The 19,301-nt window shown below is 42.6% G+C and overlaps 1 protein-coding gene across 1 annotated transcript in view; it reads right to left on the reverse strand.

Moving 5' to 3' along the window:
- PLEKHH2 (pleckstrin homology, MyTH4 and FERM domain containing H2) overlaps positions 1-19,301 on the reverse strand; it is a 666,795-nt gene that overhangs the window by 415,524 nt on the left and 231,970 nt on the right. Inside the window, exon 5 of the mRNA XM_078649687.1 lies at positions 15,036-15,117. Coding sequence (XP_078505813.1) covers positions 15,036-15,117 — 82 coding nt within the window. The remainder of the gene's footprint in view (positions 1-15,035; positions 15,118-19,301) is intronic.

Below are 19,301 nucleotides of genomic sequence, written 5' to 3' on the forward strand. Positions count from 1 at the left end.
TAGTTAGGGTTACCAGAGAAACAAAGTCCTGGGAATTTTGGTTAAAAACTTTGCGCCCGTTTGACGAATCTCCATGAAACATTGCAGACTTTTTCTATGTTGGCAGATAATGCAAAATTTCCAGGATATTCGTCATGGGAGTTCAAAACAAAAGAAAGAAGGGAGTCCAAAAACGCATTTTGGCCCGATGTATTTTCCATAGACTTTGTTCTCGCATGTAGTGTGAAAACGGCTGAACGGATTTGAATGAAATTTGGCACAATTCTGATTATGGTGTGTAGATGATCCTTATGAGTAGTACAGGCAAGCAGGGCAAGTACTTTAGCTTGATGATACCTGTTGTCACAGTAATTTCACTTTATGTCGTGAAAGTACTATGGTACCTAGTGATGACAAGGTGTTATGAGATTGGCTAATGACTGCCTTTACAAAAGTTAAAGGCAGCCACGTTGTTCTTAAGGCCACCTTCCCTGTGTTCTCTGTTAGGGGCTTATATGTCGGTAAGTATTCCCGGGTATATTTCTCATAGTGTTGTGCTGCTTTTGCATCACTTTAAAGTAACACAAGGGCAAAGTAACACTAAAGTCAGATTTGCCAACCAATGCAAGACCACCTTGGTGGCCCTGCTGCGATGGTTGGTATATCTGGAGTAGCTTAAGTTGCTGCCTTGCGTTACTCTGCTCTAGGGAGGCGTTCCATGGGTGGTACGTGAGTGTTCCCACGCATCCACCCATGGATTTTGGTTAATTCCCGGATGAACCATGAGTGGTAAACATCGTGTGAGAGGCATAAAAAAAGAAACTATGTTTACTATATACACTCCACTGTACAACACTCCACTCCACTGTCTGCCGCTGTATGACACTGTACTCCACTCTATGCAGCTGTATGACGCTATACTCCACTGTGTGCCACTCTATTCTACAACACACCATGCAGCTCCTTCTATGCCACTACATCCCACTTTACTCCACTATACTCTATGGCACAGTACTCCATTCTACTCCACTGTACTCCACCCCACTCTACATAACAATATGCCACTCGACTATACAACACTATATACCATTCCCCTCTACCACACTGTACTGTAGACCACTCCACTCTACAACACTCTACTCCACTGTATGCCACTCCATCTACAATAGTTTCCAACACTCTACAACATGCCACTTCACTCTGAGGAACTCCACTCTAAGGTATTCTACTGTATACTACTAAACTCTACACAACAGCTCTCTATGCCACTCCACTCTACCCAACTCCACTCCACTTTACTCCACTCAATGACACTCTATGCCCCTCCATTCTATTACACTATACTCTGCTCTGTAGCACTCCACTGCACAGCAGTGTAGTCTAGCCTATGTAAGTGTAAGGCACTTTAGTTTTCTCTATGCCACTGTACAACACTCTATCCACTGTATGACACACTACACAACTCCCTCTATGCCCTTCAGCCCATTTTTTTCTGCAAGCTACTCTGTGGCACACTACTTCACTCTACTCTACTGTACTACAGTACTCCACTCTACCCCATTCCAACACATGCTTCTCTATGTCACTCAACTCTACTTTATGCCACTCCATGCTACACACTGGACTGCACTTTGCTGTACTTCATGCCACTCCACTCAACAGCACTTTAATACACTTTGTGGTACTCGACTCTACTCCTCTCTATAGCACTTTCCAAGACTCTGCAACACGCCAGACCACTCCACTGTACAATACACCACTCCACTCTATGACACTTTACTCCACTGTATGCGACGCCAGGAGACTCTACTCCACTCCACGTCACTCACCTCTATAACATAACACTCCACAACACTTTACTACACTATATCCTACATAATTCAACTTGACTCCACTTCACAATACTTCACCCTACTATAAACCAATGTTCAACACTCCACTCTAAACCACTCTACTCTATGACACTCTCCCCCACTCTACTGGACTCTATGACACTCAGTTCCACTCTTTCCCTGTGCACTCCACTGTAAAACACTGCACTGCACTTTATCTAGGTACACTCCACTGTACAACACTCTAGTCCACAAGACTTTCCAATGCTGTACAACACATCACTCCACTATACTCTATGAGATGCCACTCCAATTTATGACACGTTACTCGACTGTATGTTATGCCACTCCACTTCACTCTGGGATACTAACATAACATGTATATTTGTAAAGCACACATTCACCCATGGACATCTTGGCGCTGAACAACAGATTTTTATTGTTACCCACCTCAATGGTACTCATTTTATCAACCTCAGAAAGATAAAAGGCTGAGTCAACCCCCTGGGATTTGAACCTGTGACCATGAGGGCAACCACAGGCCCCTGCAGTGGACACATTTGTCCACTAAGCCACCAGACCCAGCTTTTCAGTGTATGACACTGCACTCTACAACACTCTCCTCCACTGTACTGCATGACACTCCACATAACAGCACACCGTTCAACGACACGCAACTCTATTAAAAATGTACAACACATTGAAATTCAATTTAAAAAATAAAGGTTAAAACTTAGGTATAGTTAGGACAACTTTATTTATTCTTTCCATACAAACTGAATTTAATCTACATATATTTAGAAATTCTAAAGTTAAAGTTATACCTTCAATTTATAATTTATGTACCACCTTTAAATTAATATAAGTATATATATTTTTTGTCTATACAAACTCAACTGAATCGATACACACAGTACCAATTCTAAAGTTAAATTTATAGCTTAAATTTATCATTTACACATCACCTTCAAATTATTATAACTCACATACCTCCATACACAGTGCAGTGAACCTCGCCACTCTCCAGTGCACTGTATTCTCACAAATGATGTAATTTGCGATGTTGTAACTGTTGTTATGAATGCTATGATTTCAGATGGTATAAGTGATGTAATATCAAAGGGGATAATCAGTGCATGGTGAAGGCGTGAGTTATAGTTAATGTAGTGTGGTTACCAAGTTCACTACACTGTGTATAGAGGTGCGTGACTTACAATAATTTGAAAATGGTGCGTAAGTTATAACTCTAATTTTGGAATTTTTAATATTTACTAATGGTAGATTTTAACTGACATTTTCACTTAACTACAATGTCCCTTTAACCTATGTATTTTTCAGTGCATGTCTAAGGTTTTTTATAGTTTAAAGTGAGATATAATTACAATTCCTAATTAACACATCACTTTAATCTTTGTTTTTTTCTACACTCCATGGTAAGTTGATTGGGACTCATGGAGTAAATTTCATAAACTATGCTGATGATACCAGCTGTTGATTTCTATTGACAAGACAGTGCTTAATCCTTTTGCGGTGTATGCAGTCATTCAGGACTGTATGGTAAAGTCGATTTATGGTTTTTATTTCATTCTTTGAAATTGAATGCCAATAAGGCAGATACCTTTTTTATTGTAGTTGCTCTCCCTCTAGTGTCATCCCTATGGATGTCTGACCAGCGTAACCTGGCTCCCAACCATCTCCAGCCAATATTGTGTGTAACTTTGATGTCTATTTTGACAACCAGTTTGTTTGACCAGTCAGGTCATCCATCTTTAAACTACCTTTTTTCCTATTTGAAGGTCCTGTGAAAGACCGTACCTTTCCTTCCTTCCTCAGTAGGCCATTGATGGTACAACCCACATTTTTAAACCATTTGGACTACAGCAATTCTCTATTCCTTGGCTCAACTGCAGGGCTCTTAAAATGTTTACTACAGATTCAGAATGTTGCTGCCAGGTTGCAATTGAAATGGCCTTGCATGACATCAGCTCATCATCTTTGAATACTGGGTATCTATTGGCACAAGAATCCTTTTTAAGTCCTTTTTCATGATCCATAGGGCCATTCATTGAAAGGACGTCAATATCCTCAATGTAAATAAACATTTTGCATACGTTGGAATCCACGCTAGGTCTAATACCTAATTTTAAGAGGGTGAGATTAGGGAGAACATAATTTTCAGTTGGAGGGCTGCTTTCTGAAATCCAATCCAACATTCTTTGCACAAGGAAGAAGATTTGTTCAAATTTGAGAAAGCCTTGAAAACTTGACTCTATTTGTAATAGTTGCCTACTACTACTATGATGTTGAAATTGGTCTCTTACGTCAGCACCAGGGTACCTTCTAAGTCACAGTTGCACTTCAGAAAAGTAATTAAAATAACAGAACACAACATTGCATTGTTATTCACAACATCCATCCATACCATTAGAAATTGACTCACTATGCCCAACTCACCTCCCATCCATTATTCTTTCTCAGCTCTAGATCCTGCATCGACTTGTGATCCAAAATCAGAGCCATCAGAACTAACCTAGCTTGACTTTGCTTGGCAGTCCTACTGTCCCAGAAAGTCTCCTCCTGTCCTACCCAACCACTCTACCCAACTGTTTCTCCCCTACTATGTCTATGCTACATTCGCACCATGTGCTCAATTTCTTCCTTTCCGCTTTTACACCATGAAGCCTTACCCTTGTGTTCTGGGACGTCTGACCTCACTTAATTATATAAGGAACACGGGGGCGCTAGAGGGCGCACTGCGGGATGGCTGGCTGAAAAGGCAGCTCCGCCGGACGGATGCCAATTTGCGCTGTTAAACCCGTTATCAGCAACCGAATTTGTTGCTAAAAGGCGCAATCGGCAGGCGGAATGTGCAGGGAAGCTAACGGCAAACCCTTGCGCGGCATGACTCCTAGCTGCTGGGAAGAAACGTACCTTTGAAGATCCGCGAGTGAACCAGACGGGGTCGGGTAAGATGGCGCCCGCGAGTTAACTGTGGCGCTCCAACCAAAGCTGGCGGACAAGTGACTATATTCTTCGAAGGTGTGTGCCAGGCCGCGAGAGCAGCACCACTGCTATTAATGCCCTTTCACGAAGTCTATGCCTGCAAGATTGACAAATAAAGGCACAAAGGCAGGCGGATTTACTGAACGACGAGCAACAAAATGGCGGCTCCCATAGTGCTCCTATAATGCCGAAGTTACTGAGGACGAGTTAATGGCAGATGTCCCCAGATGCAACCCGAGCATATCACTTCCATAAGGACGCCAACACCTGGCGAATAGGAACCCACAGAGTATACCATTGCGAGGCAGCAGCAAATAGACACTACTGCTGCGCGAGTCCCATGTATGCACCACTTGTGCGCCATCACAGATCGAGCCTGCGACAACATGGCGGCTCCCGCAACGCTGCTGCAAAGTAGAATCCCATAAGCGCCAGCGCAGAGCCATTTGCCCTGGCTGGCAGCGAAATGTGTCACTGCCACAAGAACACTCGATAGTGAGAAGGAGAAGCATATAGCGCATGCCCTCACCACGGTATCCCAGACGGACCTGACCATTAGCGAACATGACATGAAATGTGGCACTCAAAATCCAGCACACTCATTCTCTCCAAGACCAATCTGCCACTCTAATTACTAGCGCTGTCACCGGTCTGCATGCCGCACGTAGCGCACGTTGTTGTATTGTGATACAGGATGTATGTGTAGCAGGGACGGCAAGGAAGACATAACAGCCAACTACCAGGACCCCATCTTGTCTGAGACACAGGAAAGTCATGCGCCACGCTGCCATTTTGTACAAGGACTCAGCGAGGCCAAACACGTGGACAGAACTAGCTCTCACTTGCCTCTACCTCCTAAAGTGGTGACCTCTCGCATCCATGCACTGTGGGCATATGGGCAAAGATACATGCGGAAACAATGCGCATGCACTGGAAGATCCATACTGCATACGCACACTGCCCGGGGGCAGAGAAGTAAGACCATCGTAAAGAGTTAGCATCCCAAGCCTGAGTACTAGACGAGCGAGCGAGCGCATCGGCCACATAGGAACTCACGATAAGAATCATTCTGAGCACCTGAGTCAGCTACCTGCTGAGTTGACATCGGTTGGGGCACCCCTGTGATGGCATTCTAAGCAGCGCCAACGCATTGACAGCGCACCCGGGCCCACTATCTTGAAGAATCAGGAACCGCAAGCTTGGAACAACCCCGCTACTGCATGAAGGGGAAACAGGACAAACAGCAGCAAAAGCTCACGTTTGAACCATGCAGATCGACACGAGGTCCATCTTCCCAATCGGACGCAGAGGTAGAGTCAGACAGTGCTCCGGAACAAGGTATGGAATCCATCCTGAAAGCCATTCAAACAAGCCTCCAGGACATTAATGGCAAGTTGGATCACCTCACCTGCCGCATGGATACTATGGCGGCGAAAATGGATCGGCAGGGCGAGCGACTGGATGAAGCTGAAACTCGGCTCTCGGCAGTGGAGGATGAAGCCCATACCAGCACGTCCAAATGTACTGGCTTTGAAAAAGTGTTAGATGTGATCAGAAACAAGGCAGAAGATTTGGAGGCCAGATCGCGTCGCAATAATGTGCGTATCACAGGTATCCCGGAATCCACTAATAAAGGTAGGATGGAGACGTATGTAGAGGAACTCTGTCTTACATTGTTTGCCAAGGAGAAATTGTCTCCAATATTTATAGTGGAGAGAGCCCATCGGTCACTGGCACCACGTCCGCCACCGGGCACTCCGCTCAGACCTATAGTGGCTCGCATTTTGAACTATCGAGACCAGGATGCCATATTACGGATGGCACGTGAGCAGAAAAATCTCAGCTACTAAGGTAATCAACTGGAATTCTATCCTGACTATACGCTGGCAGTGCAGCAGGCCCATAAGGAATTTGCAAATGCAAAGGCGAAATTGCGCAGCATGCAGGTAGAATACTCAATTTTGTATCCAGCACGATTGAAAGTCACCTGGGATGGAAAACCGACGATACTCTCCACACCGAAGGCTGCAAACGACTTCATTAAGAAGATTAATAATCACCGTAAGGAGTGCAGACAACAGGACAAGGAACAGGACGCAGAATGAGTAACGTCTGGCGACAGGCTCCAACCACCGTGACTGGCGACTGGAAGGGACTGCCACCTAGCAGTTGGTAACTATGTGCACGCATCCAACTACATGAACTGTCATGTGGGTGGCACTCTGCAAGTGGTAAGTTTGCCATTTAAGCCACTGCACACATTGTACTTGCATGATTCCGCCGCTAATGGTGCAACTAGACTGATTAGATATGCAACACGAAGGGCACGAACTGATGAGCAAGGGACTCTAGACTCTGCCGATTAGGCATAGCAGACAACTGCATTTATGGACTGTGATTATGCACAGCAGCGACTCCCTCAATATATGCCAGGACGCTAATGGGGCCTAAATCCCAATAGCTCTGTATGTCGGATAATGGCAAAAACGCTGTAATCGCTCTAAATATGTTCAATGCATGTATGCGGTGGCTTGGAGGGTGGCTCTTGTTGGCTACTGGTGATGGGCAGATACATCAACGACGCGGAGCAGGACGCTCACTTCCAGATATTAGTATTTGTAACTATATGTGGCAACGTCCTGGTGGGATTATATAATGTTTAAAATTAAAATGTTATACATAGCTCGCATTTAGGGACGATACCGGCAATGACCGGTCTAATTTTCAGACCGGCATGGGTGGAGTACTGCAGGGCTGATACAGTGAAGGTGCACTATGAAACTGTTTTCAATACGAGACATTATGAGTTATCAGTTGAGCAGGTGTGATGGGAAGCATGTGTCGCAGTTCACTAGATTTATATTGCCGAGTATGATGTAAAGGTTTTTGCCGGATGACTTAGTCCGTCCACATCCATTAGATTGGATGGAGATGTGCAGCCTAGGCGGACCCCTACATGGGTGATCCCCACGAAAGTTATGTACTGTTGGGGTGTTCAACTGGGGTATGGCATCAGCAGGATTGGGCTGCTGTTGTGGGAGGGAGGTGGGAGGGTTGGGGTATGTATTAATCAATGGACCAAACTACTTGAGATGCATTGCTGAGCTCCAAGACGATAATAGTAACTGCACTAAGATATCTGCTTATGCGAACAGTAACCTGTGCACTGTAAGGGGTCGTAAAAGGGACCATGCAGTTAAAGTCTATCGCTTATACTTTCGGTACCCATGGCGACGAACACAGTGAGTAAGCAGACACTAAACCTCATCACATGGAATATACGGGGTTACACTAACCCGAAGAAAATAAGACAAATATTCGCGTGCCTAGACAGGTGGCACATTGATATCGTGTTATTGCAGGAAACACACAACGCCCCGCACTCACACACACAGGTGGGCCGTCGTTGGGCGGAGTCTGTTCATAATTCCAGATACTCTTCTTACTCCAGGGAGTCACAATATTAATGAAAATAGGGACGAATTTTAAAATTGAGACTACAGTACTAGACGATCAAGGTCGCTATATCATAGTTAAAGGGACACTACGCGGACAGCGACTGACACTTGTTAATACATATGGCCCAAATACTGATGTACCCGACTTTTACCATGAGCTCTGGCAACACTTAAACAGGGAGCCTGATCGGCTCTTGCTCTGGGGTGAGGATCTAAATCTGGCACTGGACGACCACTTGGACAGGTCGGTCCTCACCACTGAACCGCACAGAAAAGCACAAGCAAAACTACTAGACATTATGATGGAAATGCAACTCCAAGACATTTGGAGGGCACGCAATCCGGGTATTAGCGAGGTGACACATACATCGGCGGCACATGGCAGCTGGTCGCGCATTGATTATTGGTTAGGCACCGGGTAAGTGCTACTGTGGACCCAGAACATAACACACATGCCTAAAACTCTTTCAGACCATAACCCCATCAAATTATCCCTTTAGGTACCCAATTACACACCACCACCTTACAGCTGGAGATTCAATGCTACGGCGCTCACAGACTCGGTCTATGCAGACACCATACAGAAGGCTATCAAAGAATATTTTCAGTTAAATGAACAATCCATGGATAATGCGGGCCTCCTATGGGAGGCGTTTAAAGCCACACTGCGAGGAGTTTGTATGAGCACTAAAGTGGGGATACTACGGGACATCAGAGCACAATTAAAACGGTGTGAGGCAAAGCTTAGTTCGTTGGAACACCAATATGAAAGAACACAAGACCCTTCCATACTTGGTGGAATTAGGCAAACACTTACGGAGCACCAGTCCTTTGCACAAGATGAGATTAAATATATCAATAAATGCACCATAGCCAGAGCATACGGAGAGGGAGGTCGACCTGGCAGGGTGTTAGCATCCAAAATATGTGAAGGCCGCAAATCCCAAACTGTATTGCAGATTCGGGATGAGGATGGGACTGTAAACACAGACCCAATGGGCATTCTGCAGAGCTTTGTTCAAAATTATGGCAACTTATATAAATCACAATCGACTGCCTCGCCCGCTGAAACACTCCGCTATTTAGAAGATGTGGCCATTGCGTGGCTTTCTGATACTCAAAAAACCTATTTATTACTCCCAATTACTGTGGAGGAAGTTACAGAGGTGATCCAATCGTTGCCCAATGGCAAAGCCCCGGGCCCAGATGGATTCACGTGTGAATTCTACAAAGCCTATAGAGACATATTAGCACCCCATATTGTTGCGATGTTTGGTACAGCCTTCGACGAACAGGTTCTCCCGCCCACATTACGTGAATCAATGATAATAGCGCATCTCAAACCTGAAAAAGACCCTGAACGATGTAACTCGTACCGGCCCCTATCGTTACTGAATGTTGACTCCAAGATTCTGGCCAAAATACTCGCCACACGGTTACAGCCTCTTATGACAAATTTGGTCCTCCTGGACCAATCGGGCTTTATACCCTCCAGAGCTACCACACACAACATCAGGACATTATTTGCGGTCTCACACTATCTGATCCTGAACACGAAGGCAGTGGCGGTCATGTTAGATGCCGCCAAGGCTTTTGATTCAATAGAATGGTCCTACTTAATCACAGTCCTCCGTAGGATGGGCTTCCGTATGATGTTCATACAATGGATACAAATGCTATATGCACGACCAGTAGCGAGAGTTAAAATAAATGGTTATATTTCAGAGGCATTTAATATAGAACGCGGGACACGGCAAGGCTGTCCGCTGTCCCCCTTATTATTTGTCCTAGCCTTGGACCCGCTTGCTTGTAAGGTCAGGCAGAATCACCACCCCTCCGCGCTACAATTTCCAAGTCGGCCCCTCCATATTTCCCTTTACGCCGACGACATGTTGCTATATGACCGGGATCCTTAGCGTCATCTTGACCCGCTGTTGCGAACATACATTAAGCTTGGGGGGCATTCGGGGCTTCAAATAAATTGGGAAAAATCATCCATCTTCCCTCTAACAGACACTACCATGCCGCACGCGATGGAATTCCCATTGGAGTGGCAGACAGATCCAATTCGCTAGGGGTATGGTTCCACAGGGATCCGGACCTAGTCATCAAAACGAATTACGGTAGAGCTATTGATGCACTGGAAGATAAAGTTAGACGATGGATACAACTCCCCTTATCACTTGCTGACCGGGTAGCAATAGTAAAGATGGTACTACTTCCCAAACTGCTATACTTATTCAATAACATTACCATTCAACAGTCCAGGGAAGTCTTTAAACGCATAACATCAGTGGTACTGAAACTAATATGGGCAGGTAAGCAAGCGAGGGTCGACTTGGCTACGCTGACTCTACCTTATTCCAAAGGGGGTTTGGGTGTACCAGACTTCTTGCTATACTACTTATGTGCCCAAGCGCAGTATGCAACCTACTGGTACCACAACATTCCATACCTGACACACGCAGCTATTGAGGAGGGGGACGCTCTGCCAATCCCTTTGAATGCAATAATCACACATCGCCGACCACCGCTGCACGACAATGACATCAATACCATTGATGCAGCATGGCGACAATTGGGTCAACTAGCGCACAAACTGCCGCCCTATGCCCCGGCTCTACCGCTGCACCATCATCCCAATTTATCAGTAACAGGTGACTATGTAGGTATGGGTCTCCTGCTCCAGGTAGGGCTGGAAACGATGGGTGACCTATATAGTAATGGAGTATTCATAACAGAGCAAGACTTAGCGTAAATACAGAATCCGACACTGTTATTCAGATTCACTTTCCACAGACTACAAGGGGCGATCAAACAGCTGTACCCTGACTACCCAAATGAACCGCCGCCTCTGAATACACTGCAACCTATTCTGACCTCACAAAACACCACACACTTGGTTTCCCGTCTCTACACGGTGTCACAAGCTGAAATCGACTGCACGGCATCCAAAGCACAGGACAGATGGAACGCAGTGTTGGAGTCTCCCATCACGGAGAAGGATTGGGAAACTACTTGCACCATGACCAAAATGCTTACGCCCAATGGTAATTTGCGAATCATACATTTCAAATATTTGCATCAGGCATATTACATGCCTGTGCGACTGCGTAAGTATGGCTTGAGAGCGGAGGCGCAGTGTAAAAGATGCGGCTTTGGACAGGCTGATTTCATCCACTTGGCATGGCAATGTGTGAAAATCCAGGCATACTGGGTGGAAGTTACAACAACACTGTCAGAAATGGTGGGTAGTGACATTGCATGTAACATCCGTGGGTGTCTCCTTGGTCTATTGGACGGGGTTTGGGCTGCGAAACGAAAGTTCTGCATGGTGGCCTTACTGTTAGCCAAACGTAGGATTTCCATGTGTTGGGAAAGTAAAAATGTGTCAACTGTCAAACAATGTCTAAGTGATATGTCTCATTGTCAGGACACATTAAGGACGTTTGAAGAAGAATTACCTGCACGTTCTAGGCCAAAAGACTATTGGATGTATTTAACGGACTGTTTAAGTAGACATATTGCTGATTAATGCGTTTGATGAATTGTAATCCTACACAGACCCTACCTTTACTTTTGAGACATGTATGTATGAGCAGGAACTGCGTAATCATAATGTATTATCAATTGGACGATGAATGCGGAAGTGGATTGGTCCGTTTTGGTTTCTGGCTGTTGTTTCAAATACAGCATTATTGTACTTTTCTATGAAATGCTAATAAAAAGATTTATAAAAAAAAAAATTATATAAGGAACACAATGATTCATATCAACAGCAGTTCTTTCACTGCTAAAATACTTCTGCTGCTCCCTCCTCTACCTTTATTTATCACCTAGTCTCCCAACCCTTCCTTCTATAAAGAGCTTGAAGACCTTGTATTTAACTTTCTCACCTTCTTTCTCGTTGCACAAACCTTATCAGCAATCCTCAATCAGGCTCTTGGGTTCTTCACTCAATAAAATCTTTGCTCTCTTACATGCAAAACTTCATGACGTCTTCTCGCCACAACCACCACTCTTCTACCCTTCTGCTACTTGAGGTCTCTGTAAGTTTTTATACAACTGACCACTCACATCACAAACACATGAACTATGGCCACTGTTGGCATTATTGGTTCACTCTGTGACTAATCTCTTCATATCCTCCTACATCTAATAGTCCTCTGTACTTCCTGAATCCCAACCTTTCAACCTGTGGGTGTCCCACAAAGCTCCGCCATATCTAGACCCCTATTCTACTTTAACATTATTTCTTGTTGTGATATAATCTTCTCTCTTTGGTTCTGCTATCACTTTTACTAGAACAACACACAATTCGTCTTCCTTCTGCCCATATCCCCCCCCCTATCTCCATGATCATGGATCACTGACTGCCTAATATCTATTTTCCAAAGGATGGCTCTTTCCTTCCTCTTGCTAAACTCAGGAAAACAAAGATAATATTTTTTCCGAAGATAAATTAACCATGGTTTGTTTACCTAGAAAACTCAGGGCGCTTTGAAACCCAGTCAAACATATGGGCTCCAAAATAATAACCACAGCAACTAGACATAACTTTTTTAATACAAGTAAGATCAATCTAATTTCTCTCCCTAATAGCTAAATTACTGATTATTCAAATGGTCCTCTGCAAATGTTAAGATTAAAATAGTCTATAGTCCGATCTCTCCCATTATGCATTCTCCCCACTAGATAAGGTTTTCAATGTCGGCACAAGGGCTTTGTAGAATCTTGCTAGGTATATCCCTGCTTTATTACTGTTAACCAGGTTTGCAATCAGCCAAAAAAGAGGGCTATACAAGCTGAAAATACTAATATGTAAATCCTTCAATGGCTCTGTCCTACCTATCTCTGGAAAAACACTTGTCTAATTTGACTCCACTTGCAACATATTCTCGTCCAATCAGAACTTTCTTGTTCAACCTTGATGCACCAAGGCGTTGGTCCCTTCTTCTACTGAAGACCATATCCTGGAACTTGGTTCCAAGTTATGTACATGAAATTTGGCTCATTGTGAGAATTGGCAAAAGTAACTTTGAATGGTCATGCATATTACACTGGTTCTAAGTGAATTGTAGAACTAGATGTAGTTGTCTTTTCCACAAAGTTATCTATGGTCTAATTCCCTAATACGTTTAGGCAACGTTGTTTTTCATCCAACCTATCCATTCCTTAAGGTTCTCAAATAACACCCATCTACAGCTGGCCCTATTTTATCAGGCAATACTTAAAGATTGGTTGCATTGTCAGCAAGGACAAAGCCAGCTCATTCGAGATTTTGCTCCCAGCTGACCAAACTGATTTAATTCAATTGCAGGCATTTGGCACTGTGAGATTAGAGGTGTTATCCTCAAATACTGTTTTATGAGTTCCCTTAATTGCTTATTATACACTTAAAATTGGAAGAAATGTCAACATTATGTGATAGCCATAATCAGAAATTATTTCACAGGCAAATGGAAAGAAATACACAACAAAATTGAAGAAATATTTATAGTGTGGTAGGGTGAGGTCAGGAATGATCAGGAGAACTGAGATTAGTTGCTTTTAGAGTTTATGCACTACACATTTTCCTTTCTAGGCTCCATGGTCCCAATGTACGTAAATATACAAAATTTGCTCTGTATGTAGTGCATTTAAATTTTTAGGTATGGCAATAGCTGTTATTTGATTTTACTGAAATGGTATGTATAAAACATTTACTTGCAACAGCATTGAAGCAGCCATGTTCACCCATTAGTTTGTTATTGTATCACATCCACACACAAAGTAGTTCCCTCAAGTTTTAGGGACTACAATGGCAATGTGTGATTTTTGAGACTAAAAAAATTGTGTTGCATTTAGTCAACGTTTTTTTTGTTTGATGATGGGACCACAGCTTGTCCAACAATACATTTTTGTAAAACCCATGGCAAAACAAAACAAGCATTGAAAATTTCAAAAGGCTGGCGGCCAATGCAATGTTTTGAAAGTGCCTGTTTATGCTGGTTGGAGAAAGGAAATATTTCTTCTAGCTAGCTAGCAATTGGTTGAACTGAGAAAGGAGGCAGTGTTTCACTTTACATGGGTATATTTATACTAGGAAAATCCTCATGTTAAGCAGAAAAATAATGAGAAACGGATGTAGATGTGGGTAATGACTGCCAAAGTGAAAGGCCATAGGTTTAGTGCCAAGGACTAATTTTGAATAAAAGTGACTCACTCTCTTCTCCACCCCGCAATTTCAAGCTAAGGAAGTATGCAGTAGTCAAAAGCATTGCACCGAGGATTTGTTTCCATAGCTGGCCTGAATGCCAACAGCCATTACTGTAACTTAAGGTAGCTGAACATTCCATCAGAAAACTATACAGCAATTTTAGAATAAAATTGTTAATTTTTATTGACTGCTGCATTTTATTTGAGCTACATATGATCATGCATTTATTATATATATATATTTTTATAATATGATATTTTAGGACGAGAACACAGTGCGTATTCTTGTACCTAGTTGGAGTATTCCAACGAAATGTAGTTCTGGGCGGACATAATTGAATACCAGACAATGAGTAAAGGACCGATGCATTAATATTTCGGACATACAGCCCCACAAAAAATAATAGTTAGTTATATTTTTCAGTAACCTATCAGGATTTTAATGGGAAGAAAACATTTCCATTGCACTATGCGACTACTAGCAAAAGGTAATGCCTAACCCTTCATTTAAATTATTAAAGAAAGTAAATCTGAATATTTTGCCACAAGGATATTTTTACATTACCTTGCATTCGAGACTGTATTGTTTTTATCTCTTCACTGTAGTTTTTGTTACTCAATCGAAGATTTTCATTCTCCATCTCAAGCTGATAAAAAAAAACAGATTGTTAGTTTCATACATCCTGTGAGTCTGAGCTTTCAAGTTAAAACTCGTTATAAAAACAACTGTGTCCCCTGTTAGCTCGGTTCATCGCCCGATAATCTAAGAAGGCTCATTTAGCAGTTTGACAGGTGCTAATTTTGAACATTCTACATAACATTAGCAGGAACAATACAAGATTTTACATCTGTGTTGCGTGTCCACATGTTCGAACGCACTCGCACCAACCGAACTACAAAGGGCCTAACTGACAAAGGTAAACTTACTCTTTTGTGTACGTTTTCGGTATTCACAATTTACAATTTAATAGTAACTTTACGACTTTGAAGACTGCAGTCGGTACAGAGAACTCTGCACATAAAAAGATAGGACAGAACAGAGAACTCTGCGCATAAAAAGAGAGGACAGAACTGAGAACTCCACACATAAAAGATTAGACGGATAAGAGTAAATTTACACAAAAGGATAAGTTTACATTCATGAATCAGGCCCAAAATTTATATTGAGCTGGTCCCTCAAGCTTTTCAAAGCAATGCAACAAATCACTACCGAAAATCCCAGATAAAAAGTGCAGAAAAAGCTTACACCTACAGAATTAGCCCACACTACAAGGCAGTGGCAGATATGCACACCTCAAATGCACCTCTCCGTCAGCACCAATACTTATCACTAATACCTAATGTAATTGGGCGCCAGTCCATGACATTGTAGGTCACATGACCAAGAGTCAGAAGTCATATCAGGAAATCATGCCACCTATTGCATACACTTTTTTATGTGAATTGTTGTTGCTGTCGACAATCACACTGTATTTTTTACCCAAACTGTTGCTTCTGCAGGTGTTTCCACATGGCGTGTGGGAAAACTACAACATTGCGTTTCTCCAGCTGCCTTCAGCACTATGCCCTTCCCTACTTGTGCCACTGGATGCCAACCTGTGACACCATTGATCACATCACCATTAAGCCAGCACTGATATTTGGAGGTTTTGACGTTTATTCCACTTGTACCTTATCCTGATTGATGTTCTTACATCTGCATTCTCATCTGTCCACCTCCTCCAAGCATACAACCTGTTTTTTTCTCGGAACGACTGGGCATGCCAGTTTGTTTGCCATTATAGTTAGTGTTTATCTTGTTATCAAAATGTTACATGTCTGTTTTCTAGTACATTGCTACATTCAAGCGCTTCATACTCTGTGCACCATAGGCCTGACTCATACATGGGCAGTTCAACTGCACTCCTTTATCACTCCCTTTATTCCCAAAGCAATATTCAAGATAAGGCTTTTGCTCTTCGTCCCTGTGCCTCTGCACACTCTTATATCTCAGAAAACTGCCTTTATTTCTAGCTCTGCAAGTTGATTGTTTACTTCGTACTAAAACATGGGTTTTAGCATCTTTCCCACCTTGTGTTTACACTATTGACAGAGAATTTCTTTTGTCATCATACTAATCAGGGTGAGAAGATAAGACGGAAAACATTTACTGCAATGCTTAAGAATTCCCTTTTTATTCCGTTCACTTGTATTCTTCATTTGAGTAGTCACCTATTGCAAAGGCGATCGATCCCTCCTTTGCAAAATAAGCTTTTCATATCATTAAAAGACCACCAGACCCGAGGGGGTGGGCTAGGATGGACAACCTCACTACTGGGGACTGCTACAGAGAGGGGAAATCCCTGACAGGGTAGGAGATGATGGACGACTTGGACCTCCCGGCCACACATCTCCTTTTAAAGGGGAAGATATCGGGCATGATGTGAGAGCTCTGGGGAACCAGGCAAAATGAGCTGGCCACACATGAAGTGCTGTACAATTCACTACGAGCAGATTGATCACCTGGTTTTACAAGGCATTTCTGAATTTGTTTATGTCCCCTTCTCATGCCTTGAAGGCCCGTTGGGGGACCCGTCTCCAGAAACAACTTACGGACAAGCAGTGGTCGAAGGCATTGCGAGGATTTAGTACACACAGTTCAATTATCTCCACACAGCGTCTTAAGCAGATAACGAAAATGTTCCCCTCCACTGTCCAAGCTTGCCCCAGTTGTGACCTGCCCAAGGCTGATTTTATGCACTTGGTGTATGGGAGTGTGCGGTGGTGGTGAAGTATTGGAGGGAGATCCTGGAGTGCTTGGGCGGGGTGCTGGGGCAGGAGATTCCACAACTGCCCGGAATATGCTCATTGGGGCTCACACAAGGAGCCACGAACCAGAAGGTATGTTTTATGTTTCTGGTATTAGCTCTGAAACTGGCCAAAAGGCAGATAGCCCTTTATTAGTAGGCCTTATGGGTCCTGACCACCGCACAGTGGAGGAGAGATGTTGTGCAGTGGGCAGAAATACCCCATGGCAGAGGCATGGAGTGAACTCTTAGGAACACCTAGAATTAGTGCTGGGACTAGACATGCCATTCACAGAGAAACAAGCATAAACTGTTGCCCCAATGTCTGTGGCCTGCGTATTGAGATTGGAGCCTTAACAGTCGAAGTGGCTGTGTTGGTGAGTGGCTGGTTAGAGTTTAACAAATTGTTGTATACATGCAGTTGCAAAGCATATCATATCTTCCTTCTCCTACATCGCTGGTAAGTTTTGGAACGGCCTTCCACATCATGACCGGACCTCATCTTCTCTCTTAGAATTCATGAAGGGACTCAAGACCTGGTTGTTAACTGAACTGACCTGAAGCTGCAAGGCTCACAATGCCTGTATACTCACGCTAGTGATTAGCCATCCTTTACAAATCCGGATTGATTGATAGATTGTAGGGGAATAGGGATGTAATTATATATTTTTTAATTAATCAGCACTTTTAATTAAATTTGTATTGACACTTCTGAATTGTTTACTTATTATTTAAATAATTGTTTCATTTGATACATTTAATAACTTATTGTTGCATGATTAATATGTTTTATTTCTGTGTTAATTACATTTGTTTAATTTAGGTAATATTTTCAAGAAAATCTGTTGATTTTGTTTTTGGAGTGTTTGTGTAATTTTGAGTTGTAGGGAGGGGAGTGAATTTAATTTGAATTAGTTCATTTTTTAATGTTTTGTATTTGTTTTATTTTAAATTGGATTAATCCCAGCTTTCTCACTTTACCAAATTGGGAGATCCTAGGCAATTGTTTTATTATACTTTCCCTCCTTTTTATTTTATTATCATATATAAGAGGACCTTGAAATACATTAATTCAGGATGTACACTGTACAAAACCTTCTCCTGTGTTTTAATTAATAAACTATAATGTTGTTCATGAATAATAGGAGGCCACCCCTAGAGTGCACACAACAACTGACTTACCTCTTGGCATTGTTGTCAGTGTGGGGAAAGAATGTATGTTCCTAAATTCATATTTGAATAATATCACTTACAAAAATACTTCTCAATGCACTTATATAATCTGATATACTAAGGTGAAATGGTTGTGTATGTTACTGAAATACACTTTTTGAGCTGCTCAAGAAACCTTATCATATTTTATACTTTTGCTGCAAGATGACTTTGAGGTGTTCCTAAAGTTACGTGGTGCACGACAACCTAGTTACATCCTTTCTTTAACTTCAATTAACCTTTAAATAAAGGCTTACCTGTAGATTTAACATCGTTTTAATGTTACTGCTGAGTGGAGCGAACAGCAGCCCAGTGCTGCTGTTGATCAGGGGGCCACACGTAAAGATCAGGAGGGCCATACTATGAGTATCACTGGTATAGGTTACTGTTAAAAAGTTCACTTCTTTCCCTATTTTTGCATACATCAGAATGCATATAATAAATGTAATTCCTTTGAAATTTAACTCTTTCTCTACAGTCGCTTAGACTGGAGTAGGAATAGTACATTTGACCACTCTGAAGACAACTACTTTCCCAATCGCTGTATACATTTGAGGGGGAATAGCAAATCCTTTTCCCACAACCCTGATATCCAGTTCCTCAAATATTAGTCAGGTTTGAGAAGAAAACGACTCTCATTCTAGATGAAATTTTTGAATCCTGGTGAATTAACAGGCCTTTTTTCATTCCAGTCATTTTCCATCTTTTCCTGGAACCATTTTATTTACTTCCACTTTGGATTTTTATGATTTTGTTAAGTCATGGTATCATTCTGATCTGAATTCTGTGAAATTTCATAAATATCTAGTCCCTGATGTATAGCACTCTTTAAG

This window comes from Lissotriton helveticus, chromosome 6, assembly GCF_964261635.1.
Source record: "Lissotriton helveticus chromosome 6, aLisHel1.1, whole genome shotgun sequence".
Taxonomy (NCBI): domain Eukaryota; kingdom Metazoa; phylum Chordata; class Amphibia; order Caudata; family Salamandridae; genus Lissotriton; species Lissotriton helveticus.